The sequence below is a fragment of the Saccostrea cucullata genome, unplaced genomic scaffold, assembly GCF_032062105.1.
Source record: "Saccostrea cucullata isolate Sc308-1 unplaced genomic scaffold, CSIRO_AGI_Scuc_v1 ctg390, whole genome shotgun sequence".
NCBI classification, from domain to species: Eukaryota; Metazoa; Mollusca; class Bivalvia; order Ostreida; family Ostreidae; genus Saccostrea; species Saccostrea cuccullata.
This window is the reverse complement of record NW_026928583.1, coordinates 82983-100329: the sequence shown is the minus strand read 5'-3', so window position 1 is coordinate 100329 and position 17347 is coordinate 82983. Positions and strand designations below refer to the sequence as shown.

General features: G+C 34.3%; 1 protein-coding gene across 1 annotated transcript; it reads left to right on the top strand.

The window, feature by feature from the left end:
* The first annotated feature begins 10168 nt into the window (after positions 1-10168).
* Positions 10169-16655, top strand: LOC134278037 (carbonic anhydrase-like). Its single transcript, XM_062760353.1, has 8 exons — positions 10169-10392; positions 10534-10638; positions 13710-13904; positions 14138-14256; positions 14490-14582; positions 14812-14926; positions 15053-15162; positions 16117-16655. The coding sequence occupies exons 1-8, from the start codon at positions 10293-10295 to the stop codon at positions 16228-16230; spliced, it is 951 nt and encodes a 316-aa protein (XP_062616337.1). The 5' UTR covers positions 10169-10292; the 3' UTR covers positions 16231-16655.
* Positions 16656-17347: the final 692 nt, after the last annotated feature.

The window sequence follows — 17347 nt, the reverse complement described above, 5'->3', positions numbered from 1 at the left end:
TTTTGTTTATTATGATTTCATAAAAATCAACGATGAGAACTTTACTCTAAATACTAAATTCACACATTGAATATGAGTTTTATATATCTGAAGCTAGTGGGCTTTCTGCACGCTAAGTTCACCCATCTCCTTTCCTTGGAATTTTTTTTTTTAGTATCCACATCAGATCCGACGTTACGCGTGATGTTGGTGACGTTTAATATACGGGTTCAACGCTAGGAAGCATTGACATAACGCTTCTACGGTGCTGCTAGCATGACTGGTGCCCTATCACTATCTCGGTATAGATACTTAAAATATCAGTTAAAATATTTATAAATTACTACCGTCTACAAAACTTGTTATTAAACAAATGAAGAAAACGGGCGCTTTGGCCTCTTTTTTTACGCCACCTTCTTGTTACACAAACTTGGTAATCATTATAACAATAGCTGGGATAAGCACTAAGTCGCAGTATATCATATCTAAGTTGGAACTATTCATTATTTGGCCTTATCCCAGCTATAGAGTTGTGTATGGTAAAGTTTGTTAATTACTCAAACCCCTCTTAAACGCATTTTCGTGAATAACGTTTATCATTGCTCGACAGTGAAAGGGACAAAATAACTTTCAAAGCTCTACTCTTAATATACTCCAATTTCTTTAAGATCTGGTACACAAGTAGACGATTCTAAAATGCAATGTACAAAATTTTCTATATCGTTTTTTATTTCGATAATAGATGCTTTTGAATTTTTTTGAAATTCTTTCAAAATCCTACTTATAACTTATAGGAGGAAATTTTTAAAATCAAATTTTAGATTTGAATATTTTTGATATGCCAAACAACCAAAATGAATTTGAATTACCATATCTACATTGGATATACGTGTATAGTGAGAATGCATTATTTCTTTGAAAATCTTCTCCTGGGAATTAAGCCAATGAACTACTTACATGGCTATGATGAGCAAGGTTTTTTTTTCAGAATTCTGAATTTCAAGGCCCTGGGTCAGGAGTACCGTAGATGGGGAGGGGGGGGGGGGGCTAATGATTATATATATATATACTAAAAAAATCATGAATGTTTTGAAATCTGCTCCTTGGTATTAATCAAACATTCTTGATGAGCAAGGGTGCCATTTCCAAATTGTGAAATGTGTGGCCCCGCGGGATCAGGGGTTCCTGTGGGGTGGGGGTATTGCTGATTATTACTGATTAGTTGAAATACTTTTTTGCTCCCCTTCTCTGTGAATGGGTATTAGGCAATCAAACTGAGCATGCTAGATGTATTTTTATGATGAGCAATAGTGCATGCTTCTTTCAAAATTGTGCCTCTGTATGGCACGCCAAATTCACAAAAATGAACTAAACATAGTTTCACAAATGATAAACTAGGTTTATCGACTGTAAACTATAGTTTACAAACCGTAAAGTGTAGTTAAAGATTCGTTAAGTATAGTTTTCATCTGTAAAACTATATTTAACGGTTGTTAACTATAGTTTACGAATGTCAGTCTGTAATAAAACGTTAACAATAGATTTTGTTGTTAAACGTAGATTCACGTCTGTAAACTATAGTTTACGATCGTTAAATATAGTTAAGAGTTGTAAACCATAGTTTACAAATCGTGAAACTGCATTTATCAGATAATCTATGTTTTGCAATCGCAAATGATTGTGTAGCCAGTGGTAGAATATCAAAAAACGACTATGTCTGGTACAGGTTCAATAATTTATTAAACGTAGAAATAAAACCTGCAATAACACACAACATGTAGACGACACATAGACAGACATTTAGACAGATAATTAAAACATAAAAGACTTTACTTTAGAATAGATTTCTTACCGGGACACACACAAGAATTCACAAATATTACTGTATAGAATAAATGGATCAAGTTATAGAGTGGACATCTAACCAATTCAACGGCTAGGCTCAGAGTGCCCGATGTTAGTTCGTGCAAACGGGAATTCGGTGAATAGAATAAAGTCATGTGACCGTCTGTCCTGTGTCTAAAAATAACAACTACCTCATTCACACAAAGTCTTTCATACCACATTCTTACATATACGCAGCGCAAATATAGTATGGCATTAAATAATACATAACCCTGGTTACATACTCCCCCTCTTCGTTGAAATGGCTCCTGACATTTCCAAAGAAGTATATATAATAAAGTAACCATGAAATATAAATAAAAACCAATTTACCTGATACAACTCATCACACTGACATCAAGTTAATCAATTAAAACCTCATCAATGACCATCAAACTTCAAACACCAACAAATCACATAATACCAATCAATGTAGGAATATCTGATCAATGAATTCCTCCATATGACACAAGTCATGAAACTGTTTACACCTTAATACACCTCCATACGGTATTAAGTATAGTTTACGGTTGTGAAACATATATTATCGCGTTAACTATGGTTTACAGATGTAAAATATAGATTAACGTTGTTAATTAAGGGGGGACCTATGTTCGAAAAGTCTTTGTGTGAAATTTTCTAAATTTTGAGATTTCTTTCCTGACCACTCGCTCTTAATTTTTAGGTATTAAAAACAATACCTTTATATGCTTGTTTTTACACAGGAGCACGTGCTAAAACAGTGTGAAATGCTAAAAATAGATCATTTTCAGACATTATTGTTCTACTCCAAATATGCGCTAAAAAGAACCAAAAATGTCAAATCACATTCGAAATCAATATGTATTTAATTTATATGACTTGTATATTTAAAATGAAGGCAAATTCATTGAAATTTATCTCGCATGAAAAATTATAAAGGAGCACAAGGTAAGTATCACCCCGTTTTTCTTGTCGTATTCTTTACAATTCCGACATGCATAACAGTTAATATCTTAAAAAGTCTTTGTGTGAAAATGTCGTAATTCATATTTTTTGAAAGAAACGATTCATCTCTTTATTTTAACAAAGAAAAAAGCATACCTTTATGATATAATAAAGAAGAAATATGACGTTTTCTTTTATTTTCGTACTCTTATGTCATAAATATTGACTTTTCTGCACTAAACAAAAGGTAAGAAAGCACTGACAAATATCAGAATATAAAACTGTTTTGCGAGAAACGATTATTTTGTTTTGATTAGAAACAATTAAAACAGATTAATTCTTTTCTTCTTCATTTTTAGCTCTACTGGTCAGAGACCAGAAGAGCTTATGCAATAGTAATGCGTCCGGCGTCCGTCCGTCTGTCTGTCTGTCTGTCCGTCTGTCTGTCCGTCTGTCTGTAAACAATTTTTCAAAACGCTACTCCTCCTACAATTTTAGTCTGATTTCAATATAACTTGGCACACAAGTAGACTACACTAAGATACATAGAATAGTGCATCGGTTTTAGATTTCGATGAACTGTGTTGCCATGGTTACTAAAAATAGAATTTTCTGTGAAATTCATTTAAAACGCTACTCCTTCTACATTTTTGGTCTGATTTCAGTATAACTTGGCACATAAGTAGACTACACTAAGATACATAGAATAGTGCATCGGTTTTTGATTTCAATGAACGGTGTTGCCATGGTTACTAAAAATAGAATTTTCTGTGAAATTCCTTTAAAACGCTACTCCTTCCACAGTTTTGGTCTGATTTCAATATAACTTGGCACACAAGTAGACTACACTAAGATACATAGAATAGTGCATTGGTTTTTGATTTCGATGAACTGTGTTGCCATGGTTACTAAAAATAGAATTTTCTGTGAAATTCATTTAAAACGCTACTCCTTCTACATTTTTGGTCTGATTTCAGTATAACTTGGCACATAAGTAGACTACACTAAGATACATAGAATAGTGCATCGGTTTTTGATTTCAATGAACGGTGTTGCCATGGTTACTAAAAATAGAATTTTCTGTGAAATTCCTTTAAAACGCTACTCCTTCCACAGTTTTGGTCTGATTTCAATATAACTTGGCACACAAGTAGACTACACTAAGATACATAGAATAGTGCATTGGTTTTTGATTTCAATGAACTGTGTTGCCATGGTTACTAAAAATAGAATTTTCTGTGAAATTCATTTAAAACGCTACTCCTTCTACATTTTTGGTCTGATTTCAGTATAACTTGGCACATAAGTAGACTACACTAAGATACATAGAATAGTGCATCGGTTTTTGATTTCAATGAACGGTGTTGCCATGGTTACTAAAAATAGAATTTTCTGTGAAATTCCTTTAAAACGCTACTCCTTCTACAGTTTTGGTCTGATTTCAATATAACTTGGCACACAAGTAGACTACACTAAGATACATAGAATAGTGCATTGGTTTTTGATTTCAATGAACGGTGTTGCCATGGTTACTAAAAATAGAATTTTCTGTGAAATTCCTTTAAAATGTTATTCCTTCTACAGTTTTAGTTTGATTTCAAAATAAGTTGGCACACAAGTAGACTACACAAAGATACATAAAATGTTGCAATGGTTTTTGATAAGTACAAACTAGTAGAGCTACAGTCTCGACAGAGACTTCTGGTTATCATTCTGCCCCCCCCCCATTTCCCCGTCAACAACCAACACCTATTAGAACCTATGAATGACTTAATACAATAAAATACACATGTACTACAAATCAATAAGCAAATCTAGGTACAAGTACATTTCTTAATTTTTTCTTAGTTTTATCTAGAAAATACCATATTTCCCTGAATTAAGCCGCATTCTTTGCTGAATTTTATCTTAAATCTTTTTGCACTTATACAGTATATCAGCATATCATTGAGGTATTTCTTCACAACTGAAATTGCTATGAATTATCTACCAAAGGTAGAGAATTCTAATATTAACAAACTCCATAAATCAAATAAAACTGTTATTAATGATGAATAAATTTTCTTTTTGTAAATTGTGTACGTTATTGATTAGTAACAATGTTATGCCTATATCACAGTTGCAAAAGTCAGCAGGTAAAAAACAAACGTCGCTATTGTGACGTCATATAACGCTGCTTTGACGTAGAACGACATAGGTCCCCCCTTAACTATAGTTTACAGTCCGTAAACTATAGTTTACAAGCGATAAACCTAGTTTATCGACTGTGAAACTATGTTTTGCACATTTTTGTGAATTTGGCGTGCCATACCTCTGGTTTAAAACGTGAACCAAATTCAATGTTGGAAAGTTGTTACATGATGCTCAGGTGACCTTTAAGGCCCATGCCTCATGTATTTTATCGACTTTGGTCGGTCGCGGCCGAGATTCGACCCGACGACCTTCCGATCTCGGAGCGATCGCTCTTCCAAATGCTATCGTGACATGTGACGTGTATATGGTGTCTGTAGGAAATCTTACGCATACTGTAGGAGTAGCGTTTTGGAAGAATGGCGCAGACATCTATATTTTTAGCAACCATTGCAAAGCCGTTTGTCAAAATCAACAGCCGATAAAGAGAAAAGTGACTATTGCGTGGAACTGGGTTTTTTATTGGGAAAAACATAATTTTAGAGCCCCATATAAGGCATTTGACCACAAAGGGTGAAAATGAAAATTCTTATACCCGATACATCTATAGCAGGTTTTTAGCTCTACTGGTAAGAGACCAGAAGAGCTTATGCGATAGTAAGGCGTCCGTCGTCCGTCCGTCTGTCTGTCTGTCTGTCCGTCTGTCTGTAAACAATTTTTCAAAACGCTACTCCTCCTACAGTTTTGGTCTGATTTTAATATAACTTGGCACACAAGTAGACTACACTAAGATACATAAAATAGTGCATCGATTTTTGATTTCGATGAACGGTGTTGCCATGGTTACTAAAAATAGAATTTTCTGTGAAATTCCTTGAAAACGCTACTCCTTCTACAGATTTGGTCTGATTTCAATATTACTTGGCAAACAAGTAGACTACACTAAGATACATAAAACAGTGCATCGGTTTTTGATTTCGATGAACGGTGTTGCCATGGTTACTAAAAATAGAATTTTCTGTGAAATTCCTTTAAAACGCTACTCCTTCTACAATTTTGGTCTGATTTCAATATAACTTGGCACACAAGTAGACTACACTAAGATACATTGAAAAGTGCATAGGTTTTTGATTTCAATTAACGGTGTAGCCAAGGTTACTAAAAATAGAATTTTCTGTGAAATTCCTTTAAAACACTACTCCTTCTACAGTTTTGATCTGATTTCAGTATTACTTGACACACAGGTAGACTACACAAAGATACATAAAATAGTGCATCGATTTTTGATTTCGATGAACGGTGTTGCCATGGTTACTAAAAATAGAATTTTCTGTGAAATTCCTTGAAAACGCTACTCCTTCTACAGATTTGGTCTGATTTCAATATTACTTGGCAAACAAGTAGACTACACTAAGATACATAAAATAGTGCATTGATTTTTGATTTCGATGAACGGTGTTGCCATGGTTACTAAAAATAGAATTTTCTGTGAAATTCCTTTAAAACCCTACTCCTTCTACAGATTTGGTCTGATTTCAATATAACTTGGCAAACAATTAGACTACACTAAGATACATAAAATAGTGCATCGGTTTTTGATTTCGATGAACGATGTTACCATGGTTACTGAAAATAGAATTTTCTGTGAAATTCCTTTAAAACGCTACTCCTTCTACAATTTTGGTCTGATTTCAATATAACTTGGCACACAAGTAGACTACACTAAGATACATTGAAAAGTGCATAGGTTTTTGATTTCAATTAACGGTGTAGCCAAGGTTACTAAAAATAGAATTTTCTGTGAAATTCCTTTAAAACACTACTCCTTCTACAGTTTTGGTCTGATTTCAATATAACTTGGCACACAAGTAGACTACACTAAGATACATGAAATAGTGCATAGGTTTTTGATTTTGATGAATGGTGTTGCCATGGAAACTAAAAATATATTTTTCTGTGAAATTCCTTTAAAACGCTACTCCTTCTACAATTTTTGTCTGTTTTCAATATTACTTGGCACACAAGTAGACTACACTATGATACATGGAATAGTGCATCGGTTTTTGATTTGGGTGATCGATGTTGCCATGGTTACTAAAAATAGAATTTTCTGTGAAATTCCTTTAAAACACTACTCCTTCTACAGTTTTGGTCTGATTTCAATATAACTTGGCACACAAGTAGGCTACACTAAGATACATAGAATAGTGCATCGGTTTTTGATTTCAATGAACGGTGTTGCCATGGTAACTGAAAGTAGAATTTTCTGTGAAATTCCCTTAAAACACTTCTCCTTCTACAGTTTTGGTCTGATTTCAGTATTACTTGGCACACAAGTAGACTACACTAAGATACATAGAATAGTGCATCGTTTTTTGATTTCGATGAACGGTGTTACCATGGTTACTAAAAATAGAATTTTCTGTGAAATTCCTTTAAAACGCTACTCCTTCTACAATTTTAGTTTGATTTCAAAATAAGTTGGCACACAAGTAGGCTACACAAAGATACATAAAATAGTGCAATGGTTTTTGATAAGTACAAACCAGTAGAGCTACAGTCTAGACAGAGACTTCTGGTTCATTTTTACCCTTGGTGATTTCATGGCTGTTTTAGAAAGAAGAAAGTGTTAAAGAATTGAAGGGCAAAAAATTAAGGGTAACAACAATTTACCCAAACTTTTTTAAAAGTTGCGAAATTAAAAGACGGTACCAGTGTAAAAAGACTTCTATTTGTGCAAAAAATCAATCTAAGGTGCAGAAAATAGTCTTTTTTCTTTTTAAATAAAACCAAGTGGTGAAACTGTCATCGATGGGCAGGCGGTCAGCTTGTTTTAATACTTCAGTTTTATAGGAGATTCAAAAAATATAATCCTCGGTAACAAAAACGGCGGACTTCTGTGACAGATAGGTGTGAAACCGCCGTGAAATCACTTCGGCGGAGTGAGACAAGTAGCGCTTTTTTAATCGTTAAAATAAAGTCCCAGGCCTTTGAAGGAAACTGAATGATAAATGAACATTGTCCTCGTCTGAGTTTTATGACTGCTACAGACCATGATCGTATTGTTTCGTGAGACTTAATCTTTTTTATTTTCTTTGACATATGCATATATCTGTTACTTATTTGGAAGGTCGTGATTAGAATTGATCTATAGGGTTTATTTTTTCACAAATGTTCATAGAAACTACCTGTTTTTACATTTATGGTCGTTTTTTGAAAAACGGTTTGTATTTTCATGGTTCACCGTTAATAAGGAAAAGTCTGTTGTTTTGTAAGGTTCTTTAATAGTGACAATATAGCGTAAAAGATATAAATAAAACAGTCAAACAAAAAAGAAGACATATTAAAAATTTCATAACATAAACATAGATATGTTTTTTTTTCAAAACGTCACTTAAAATGATAGTCTAAAATATCAGATTGAAACCAATCAGGGAGAGAGAGAGAGAGCGCTCGCAGATACACAAAATGTACTTCCGGAATTTTTTTTTTCATTTTTCGTTTATAAGATGAAACGAAAAATGAAAAAAAAAATCCCCGGAAGTACATTTTGTGTATCTGCGAGCTAATACGCAGCTAATTTCTGGCTATCGATTCAAAAGTAAATTTACTTAGGTAAGGGTTTATCTTTTTTCTTTTTTTAATTTCCATGAATGAATTTGCCATTATTACAAAAAGTGGATAGGAAAGGGAAAAAATGTCTATTTTTGCCCCAAAGTACTAGTGTCAGATACACGGTATCCTACTAGCTTGGGCTCAATCGGTAGAGCACTGGACTGGCAAGCCTGGCCCAGCAGAGGCAGTTACATGTCTCTGTAACATTGAGCGCCCACGTTGGGACCTGGGTATTCTATGGCGAGTGATCCCAGAACTTCGCCCCACTGGCGTCGGCACTCCAAAAGAGATGAGGACATCTCATTCTCTGGAAGGGGACGATGCGGTATAGTGCTAAATAAACAGATTCCTATACTAACTTGGGCTTGTAGGTTAACCATTTAGCTCAATCGGTAGGGCACAGTACTGGCATGCCTAGGGCCCAGGGTTCAATCCCCAACAGAGACCGTTAAATGTCCCCGTTGCACACGTTTGTCTCCAAAGATGAAAATGAAAATTCCGAAACCATCAACAGGACACCATCAGCTATTTCTCAAGAGATGATTAGGCTACTTTGTATTTTGTAAGAAGTGTTCTTGGAATCAGGGTCTTTTTATATTTAAAAAAAAATGTCACTTTTCGACCCCTAGGGTGAAAATGAAAATTTCGAAACCTTATTGTACATCTACAGGACAAAAACCAATAATGATATAGGAAAAATTGTCAAATTTCCAATATTTCTGCAGAAAAAGCGAATTGAAATATCAGCAATACATTTTCTTATTGCATATTGATCAAAAAATATATTTCAGGTTAAAAACGATAGGTATCCACTATCCAGGCATTCAGAGAAATTGTCATGATTTTTATACTTATTTGGTTTTTTTTGTCTTCTATTTCCGTCAGGTATTCTATAATACATAGTGAAAAAGGCTTTTGCTATCATTGTAAGACACCACAAATCACTTCTTATTTGATATCATGCTAATAAGCATTGGTATCTAAGGCTGGATTCAAGAAAATCTTATTTCTCTAAAACTGTACTATTTTTTCCTTATATAGGGTACAAATGTCAACTTTAAAAAAATTTTCATTTTCAAGCTTCATTTTGATGCATTTCAAATTAAATATTGATTTTAGGAGTTATCCTTCCTGGCTGAGGATCGGATATCCTTAACAAAATGCCACATACAGGCGCGGATCCAGGATTTTTTTCAGGGTGGTGGTGGTGGGGGTGGGGCGGGTTCTAACCCAATCATACAGAATTTCCAACCCCTGAAATGCGTTTTCTAAGGGTCCAAGGTCTCTTTTGCTTGGTATAGTATATACATTTATTTAACAACTCTGCAAATACCGGGGAGAGGGGGGGTCCGGACCCCGATATGGTTTCCCACCTCCTTACGTATTTTTTTAAAGAACTATTTCTTCAATTTTCTGTATTTTCAATCTCTTATCACATTACCTAAAAATTCCTGCTCAAAACCACATTGCAAATTTTGATTAAGAATTAAAAATTTAAAAAAAACATTAGAAGGGTGTGGGACATTTTTTGCTTACTCCTTATAAGAGTGAGTTCCCTTTGAAACGCTCTTCTTTTAATAGAAATACGTATAGTATATGTGATACAGGTCGGCCCGAAAGTTGCCTCTAGGAGGGATAGTAAACACGAGGAATCGGTATATATAATCTAATAGCTTTTAGGGTAACAGACTGATTTTAGATGATAGTCATATTTCTCATTCAATCAATAGCTTTAATTTGATCCTGTGAACGTCATCATGAGGAAGGTCTTGACTTACCTTTCGAGAGCAGTTACAAAATTTCCATCGCAACATCAGTGTCATTTTAACAAGTTGAAGAGGAGTATATTAGAAACAAGTAATGATAATGTTATTGTTAGCCTGTTTGTAGCCGTGTATTTGAAAAGTAATTATTTAGATAAATATATATACAGTGCCAAATTAAGAAAGTTGTTTATAAATGATTTTTGAAACACTTTTTCTTTGTGTTCTTTTGCAGATCACTGCCTAATAGTATTTTCTCACTGCTTACATGATAATAAAAACCAAAGGCCACCTTGGAACTATGATAAGCTGACAAACTGGGGCTATGGTCAAAAAGATGGTATGTTTTAAATTATTTGAGCAGAAATTGACTCACAGCTATTTAATGTTTTTATCTTACAGCAAAACTTAAATTAATATTGTAGTTCCATTGTTTGTGTTTGAATTAGCTGCAGAGCTGTAGCATATTGGTCAGTCATTTACCTTTACTTTAACCAACGTGTATATTTGAAGTATTTCCCAACCCTTTAAAGTCATCTTTACAGACCAATAAACTTGCTTGTTTTGATATTTTAGTCAGATTCAAGCAAGCTTTATTAGTCAGCCCCAGGGCTGACTAGTTACGTTAGGATGAAACTGCAAGTGCGCTTGCGTTGATCGGAATTCTGGGAAAAAAGATTTGCACAAATTCTCCAACCAGAGGGCGTGCTTCTTCACGCACACTCACGATCTCGATCTATTTATAGACTGCATTGTTCTTCGTCGTTCTCGAAGAAAATTTATGACGACTGTACTTCTAGATGGGATATTTGTCAGTTTTTAAATCATACTATGAAAATATTTCATTGCTTCTAACAGAAGATAAGTACATTCATTCCCTCAATCGCCATTGTAAGCCGAAGATTCAAATTGTGAATATTCCTCTGGATGCCTGATGCAAGACTCCCTCGATCAATATTCAATACCTTGCATAAGACATGTACGGGTCGGAATTCACACAACAATCCACTTGCCACAAAGGTCCCAAAATAGTGAAAAAAATAACGATTATTTTTTTTTTCACTCTAATGATAGGCCTAGAAGTTATGAAAACATCAGAAGACCACCGTAAGACAATATGGTGATGGACGTGCAAGTCCGCTTGTGCACGTGAACCGCGCCCACATTTGAGAAACTGACCACAGTGGATATGCGATAGCTGAGAGAACTGTGCTGATTTATAGACAGGGTCAACACCCCCCCCCCAATGAAAGGAGAGGGGGGAGGATGGATTCCAGTATTTTAATATATAGTTTTGCTATGATGGTAGACGTACATCATCAAAGACATTTTATGTATACGTATTTACATACTGCATGTATAAACATATTTTGAATTGTTTTCTGTGGCGTTCATTACTTTTTGGGAAGCAATTCTTTTCTTTCCTAATAACACTAAAATGGATGCTCAAACTTAGAAATTGAGTCAAATAAACATGCAGTATGCCCCCCCCCCCCCCTTTCCACATCATGCATTGCCTCGAAATGCACAACTGAAAACTGTTATTTGATAATATTTAAAAACAATCTAACACAAAGTCTACCTTCCTTTTATTCATCATAATCTATATCATTTTTATAGAATTTAACGTGATCTTATTTGCCATGGTGGCTTTTAATTGTTCATTTACCGGTATGAGATGTGTCATGTTGTAAATTTTGAATTTACCGGGTGGCAGTAAATACAAAATATACTGCCACCCGGTAAATTCAAAATTTACAACATGACAGATGAACTTTCTCTGATGTCTGAGCCGAAGAGAATTTATGTAATTATTGGAGATCATTGTAATGATCACGATGCAGATTAACTAAAATTTATTCTATGCTTTATCAGGCACGTAGCATCGTTTTTGAAAGTGGGGGGGCCAACCAGAGAAAATTTTTTTACTTACCTACTTACTTACCCCCCCTGGCCCCCCCGGTTACTACGTCCCTGTTTATTATTTATTATGTACAGCATTAAAAAATAATTAACTTTCTTACAATGGCATTTATTACATTTAAGGAACACAACATGATGTATAGATCAAATCATAAACCATTACAAAACAAGAGAGAAACTCTCTGTGTTCCAGTGGCTGACCCTCAGCTTTTTTATAAAAGCTAACCTTGTCTGTCTTTAGAGATGACTAAAAAGAGTTGGGAGGTGGATATACAGGTTGAATATAAAGTGGGCCTAATGTCTTGAAATGGGGTTTGAAATTGCATCTTTTTTGCATTATGAGATCTGTAGCATTATGGTCAAAGACTAATATATAAAACCTGCAGTTTTATTTGAAAATATTGACCTGCATAACTCAGTAATTAGAGCACCTAATGACTTATGATGCTGGATTCCCAGGTTCATTTCAGTAAAGTCCAACCATATCTTTTTCATAATTATATATTCATGTATTGTAAATTTTCAATATACTGTATATGTATTGTTAAGTGTATACATGTACAATGTTTGGCGGAAATTGATGTTTGAACTAGTTAGCCTAGATTTTATTCAGCTCGTCTCTTAATGTAATTATTTATGTATGTGTGTGCAAGACATTTGCATTGTACTTGAATTAGCAGAAGTTTCTCTCCGCCAAAAGTCGAAATAGAATACGCAGGTGAATGTAATACATTTACGGTGTGTTTATAATCATTTCTTTCTTTTCCTCCTTTCCATACTGCACTAGAAATATCATAGGAATAGTTACATCTTTCCTCATACCGGTATATATTATACAATTATTGCCGTTTTTTGAGGTCAATACAATGATTTAGCCATCTGAGGAGTACAGTATTCACCGACCCGAAGGGCGAGACATTTGCATTGTACTTGAATTAGCAGAAGTTTCTCTCCGCCAAAAGTGCTAAATAGAATACGCAGGTGAATGTAATACATTTACGGTGTGTTTATAATCATTTCTTTCTTTTCCTCCTTTCCATACTGCACTAGAAATATCATAGGAATAGTTACATCTTTCCTGATACCGGTATATATTATACAATTATTGCCGTTTTTTAAGGTCAATACAATGATTTAGCCATCTGAGGAGTACAATATTCACCGAGCCCGAAGGGCGAGGTGAATATTGTACTTCGAAGTTGGCTAAATCATTGTATTGACCAAAAAACAGCAATAATTGTATATTATATGATTCACTGATAAAATGACAAAGCTCATTACCAGTACTTGTTTGCATTTAAACAATTTGTATAAATTTGGAATTTCCCGATCTATTTTGAGATCAATGTAGAGGAAATAAATCCTTGTATTCACCTGGAACGTCACGTGCAGGTCAATACAACGTAGTATTTTTCTAACATAGTTGGATCTCAGCCAATCATTCAGAGAGATGGAAATTATTCAATCATATAATAAAATATAATATAGGTCCAGACACCTGGCAGCAGCACTTCCCAGAGGGGGCAGGGTACCAGCAATCTCCCATTGACATAGATACCAGCAAAGTTCAGTTTGATCCCAGCTTGGCTAACTCCCCTCTAAAATTTAAGTATGGCATTTGTCAAGGAGCAACAGTAGACAATACAGGGAGATCACTCAAGATTAACATCAACCAATCTTCAGGTGCAGTACATACAAATATTTTATTGTTGTTTTTAGGACTTAAAGAAATGAGCTTTTTAGTTAACATGTAAAATGTACATTCTGTGATATTATTCAATTATTATTTGTGTTATAGTAGGAGTAAGATTTTCTTAGCTGATGGTCAGCATGTATCCTGTATTTACTGGTAAAAAAAAAAAAAAAACTTTTTTTGAAAATATAATGAAGACATTAAATGAGATTGCTGTTGACAGAGTTGACAGGAGGTCCATTGCGAGATACATTTCATTTGGAGCAATTTCATCTTCACTGGGGCTCAACTAATGACAAGGGATCAGAACATACAATAGATGGCAAGCTTTTTGCAGCCGAGGTAAGAATGAAACAATGGTCAGTTGATCATTAAAACAGATTTCATAAGAATAAAAAAATAAGACTGAAATGAAATCTCTCCATGTCTGGTAATTGTCACATTCAGATTCTTATTCTAGAAAGGTAGAAAAATAGGTTTAAAGGGAAGCAATTCCTACAGATGTTTAGTGTACTTTTACTAGCTTGATAACTAACTCCAACATGTCCAGAGTATAATTGATTGTTTATCAATAGTGGCATTTTGTTCACTGGAACCTGAAGTACGGGAATTTCCTGGAAGCAGCCTATCAGCCTGATGGTCTGGCTGTTGTTACATACATGGTCAATGTGAGTAGAATTTAAAACAATAAACAGAGACTTAAAATATTCTCTTTCTTGTAGGGAAACAACACCTTGCATTTCACATTTAATATTTATATCTATCTAGTCAGCCAGGTGCATTAAAATTAACACCTGCAGCTGGCTTGTTAGTTAAAAGTAAAAGTAGAAAAGAAATAAAACAAAATTTCAATAACTTATATCTGATGAGAATTTGTTATATTGCTATTTATTTTAGGTTGGTGCTGAGCACAAAGAATTTAAAAAACTAACAGATGTTTGTCCCAAATTAGAGAAAGCATATACGTCAGTGAAACTCACTCAACCTTTCGAGCCACTAAAGATGCTAAAAAGTATGTACAAACTCAGTTCTATAAACATTTATATGATAAAAATCAATGCAAATGAAGATAAATATGTGCCTTTTCTGACAACCACAATACTGTGATCACTAAGATTGTTGATACATTTCCCCACAGATGATGTTTCTCAGTACTGGACGTACCACGGCTCCCTGACCACGCCCCCTCTCCTGGAGACTGTCACCTGGATCATATTTAGGAATCACGTCGAAATCTCCCAAGAACAGGTTATTATTTAATTACAAATATCCGTACAATATTTTCTTTGGTTCCTAAATAGTATACAAATATTATGTATCATAATGATAGGTTAGTTTATAAAATATTAATGATTAAATGAATAGAAAATAAATGGTGAATTCCAAAAAATGCTTATTCTTAATTGTTTGATTTTAGTTGACTTGATGTTAACTGCTAATTTTGAAATGACTGAGCAAGTTTAAACCAACAAATAGATGCAGAGCTGCCAACATTCTGAAATGATAAATAGTAAGGCGGGGTCTAGGGACCACCTAGGCCCCCTGCCGCTGAAGATGTTTTGTAAATGGACATGTAATCTGAGGCATGATTCCATTTTGTTTACTTTAAAACATTGACATTAATGTGAACGGCCTTCTAAAACCGAAACAATGATACAAGCAAGCGTTGTAAGAATTATGAATATATTATAATAGTAGAAACTAAAGACTGTCAGCTATGAAAATACCGGTATTATATACTTTGAACGAGAAAAACTGAAATCGGAGGAATATAGAGAGAAATCGTAAGGCGTATTTTACACGCTGATTTCGTACGCCTTACGCCAAAATCGTAAGGGTTGGCAGCTCTGTAGATGAAGGAAAACATAATTATGTTTTAAATATCACAATTCCCATCCCTCTGTATATTTATAATGAGGAATAAACCCTGTACTAAATTTGTGAAATTTATCTCCAAGGGTTCAGGTAATATGCACTAGGGCAGGGCTAAAATGGTTACATATACCAGGTATATATTGAAAATATGTTTATAGCCTATTGATATATTGACTTCAACCTTGCTTTAATAAGAACATATTTTCTACTCAGTATTCTTTACCAGGATTCACAAAAAAGTTTTATATTTTGCTGCTAGGCTATTTTTGCTCTGTTAAGAGTTGTCTTTCTTTGGGTTATGTGCTAATACTTTCTGACTATTTACAGATGGATGCTCTGAGAAAACTGAAATTTCCAGAGGGTCAGTGTATGGTGGATAACTGTAGACCCCCTGGGCCTGTCCACCAGAGATCAGTCAGGGCATCATTCCAAGAATCCTAGACTCAGTAACAGCTACTCACCAACAGCTACAAAAACTGCCTATAATACCATGTTTACTTCAGACCACTCAGTCATACTCTGACTTTGTGGGGTCAATGTATAGATTAGAGTATTATGGAAACTGATTTCTCTCTTATGGAGCTGGATTTTAGAGAGCGGAAAACCACTGATTCCAACACTTTTAATGACTATTTATGGCTTCATTTTGAATACTTATTTAATACATTTACAGAGTATATATATTTTGAATTGGAGTGAAATGCAATTTTTCTATTGGTTTTTCTATGATAGTATTTTTTTCTTGCATAATAGTAACAAATCTTCTTTATTTAATTATACAGTGTGTGAGACTTTCTGCTGTGCTGTCTCTCAGGTGTAACTGAAGTTGTGACATATTTAATATTTATTAATAAATTCATACAATTGAAATATGTTAAAGAATGTACTGTTGATTGAACAACATTTTTGACAAGGTGAAATAGGAAAGAAGCAGATCAACCCTGAAAAGACACATTACTACGAAAAAGCTATTCCAAATATCTATATTATTATATTTTTATGATGTATTATATTATTATATTATATAACTTTGTGAAATCCGGTAATCTGATTGGTCAATACGAAGTACTTATTTTTTAATAACGACCGCTGAAAGCGAATAATGACTCGCACGAGCTGCCTCGTTTTCACTTTCGCTTTAGACAAACATGGAAGTTCGCAAGTTGAAGGTGAGGAAAATTTAAAACATATAGTGAAGAACTCTGAGACTGATAATACAAACCAATTACTAGGATATTTGTGAATATTTTTCAGGAATAATTAGCACATACCATTTCATGGTTGAGTTCGACCTTTTCACTCAGCGAGCAGAGTTTTGACGTTGTTTACGCGATTACGGAGACTAAAGAAAATATATACAAGCATGCCATGTAAGATTGTATCTATTCTTAGAAGACATAGGTATTTATATTTTGTCAGTGCATTTCGTCTGCAAGTATAAATGAGAGCGATTCTCAATCTGGGGGAGGGGGTGCTCTGTGTTATTCGGAGATAGATATCTTGCGTCATTATTATGATATGGGAAATTTATGCCGAAACAATTTCCTCTGAGTAATAT

What these genes read in the sequence shown, in the direction of transcription:
- LOC134278037 (XM_062760353.1), top strand. Translation starts at nt 10,293, where the DNA reads ATGAGGAAGGTCTTGACTTACCTTTCGAGAGCAGTTACAAAATTTCCA. An exon ending in GAGGAGTATATTAGAAACAA is followed by an intron (nt 10,393 to 10,533) that starts GTAATGATAATG and finishes GTTCTTTTGCAG; the next exon opens with ATCACTGCCTAATAGTATTT. An exon ending in TTGTTACATACATGGTCAAT is followed by an intron (nt 14,583 to 14,811) that starts GTGAGTAGAATT and finishes TATTTATTTTAG; the next exon opens with GTTGGTGCTGAGCACAAAGA.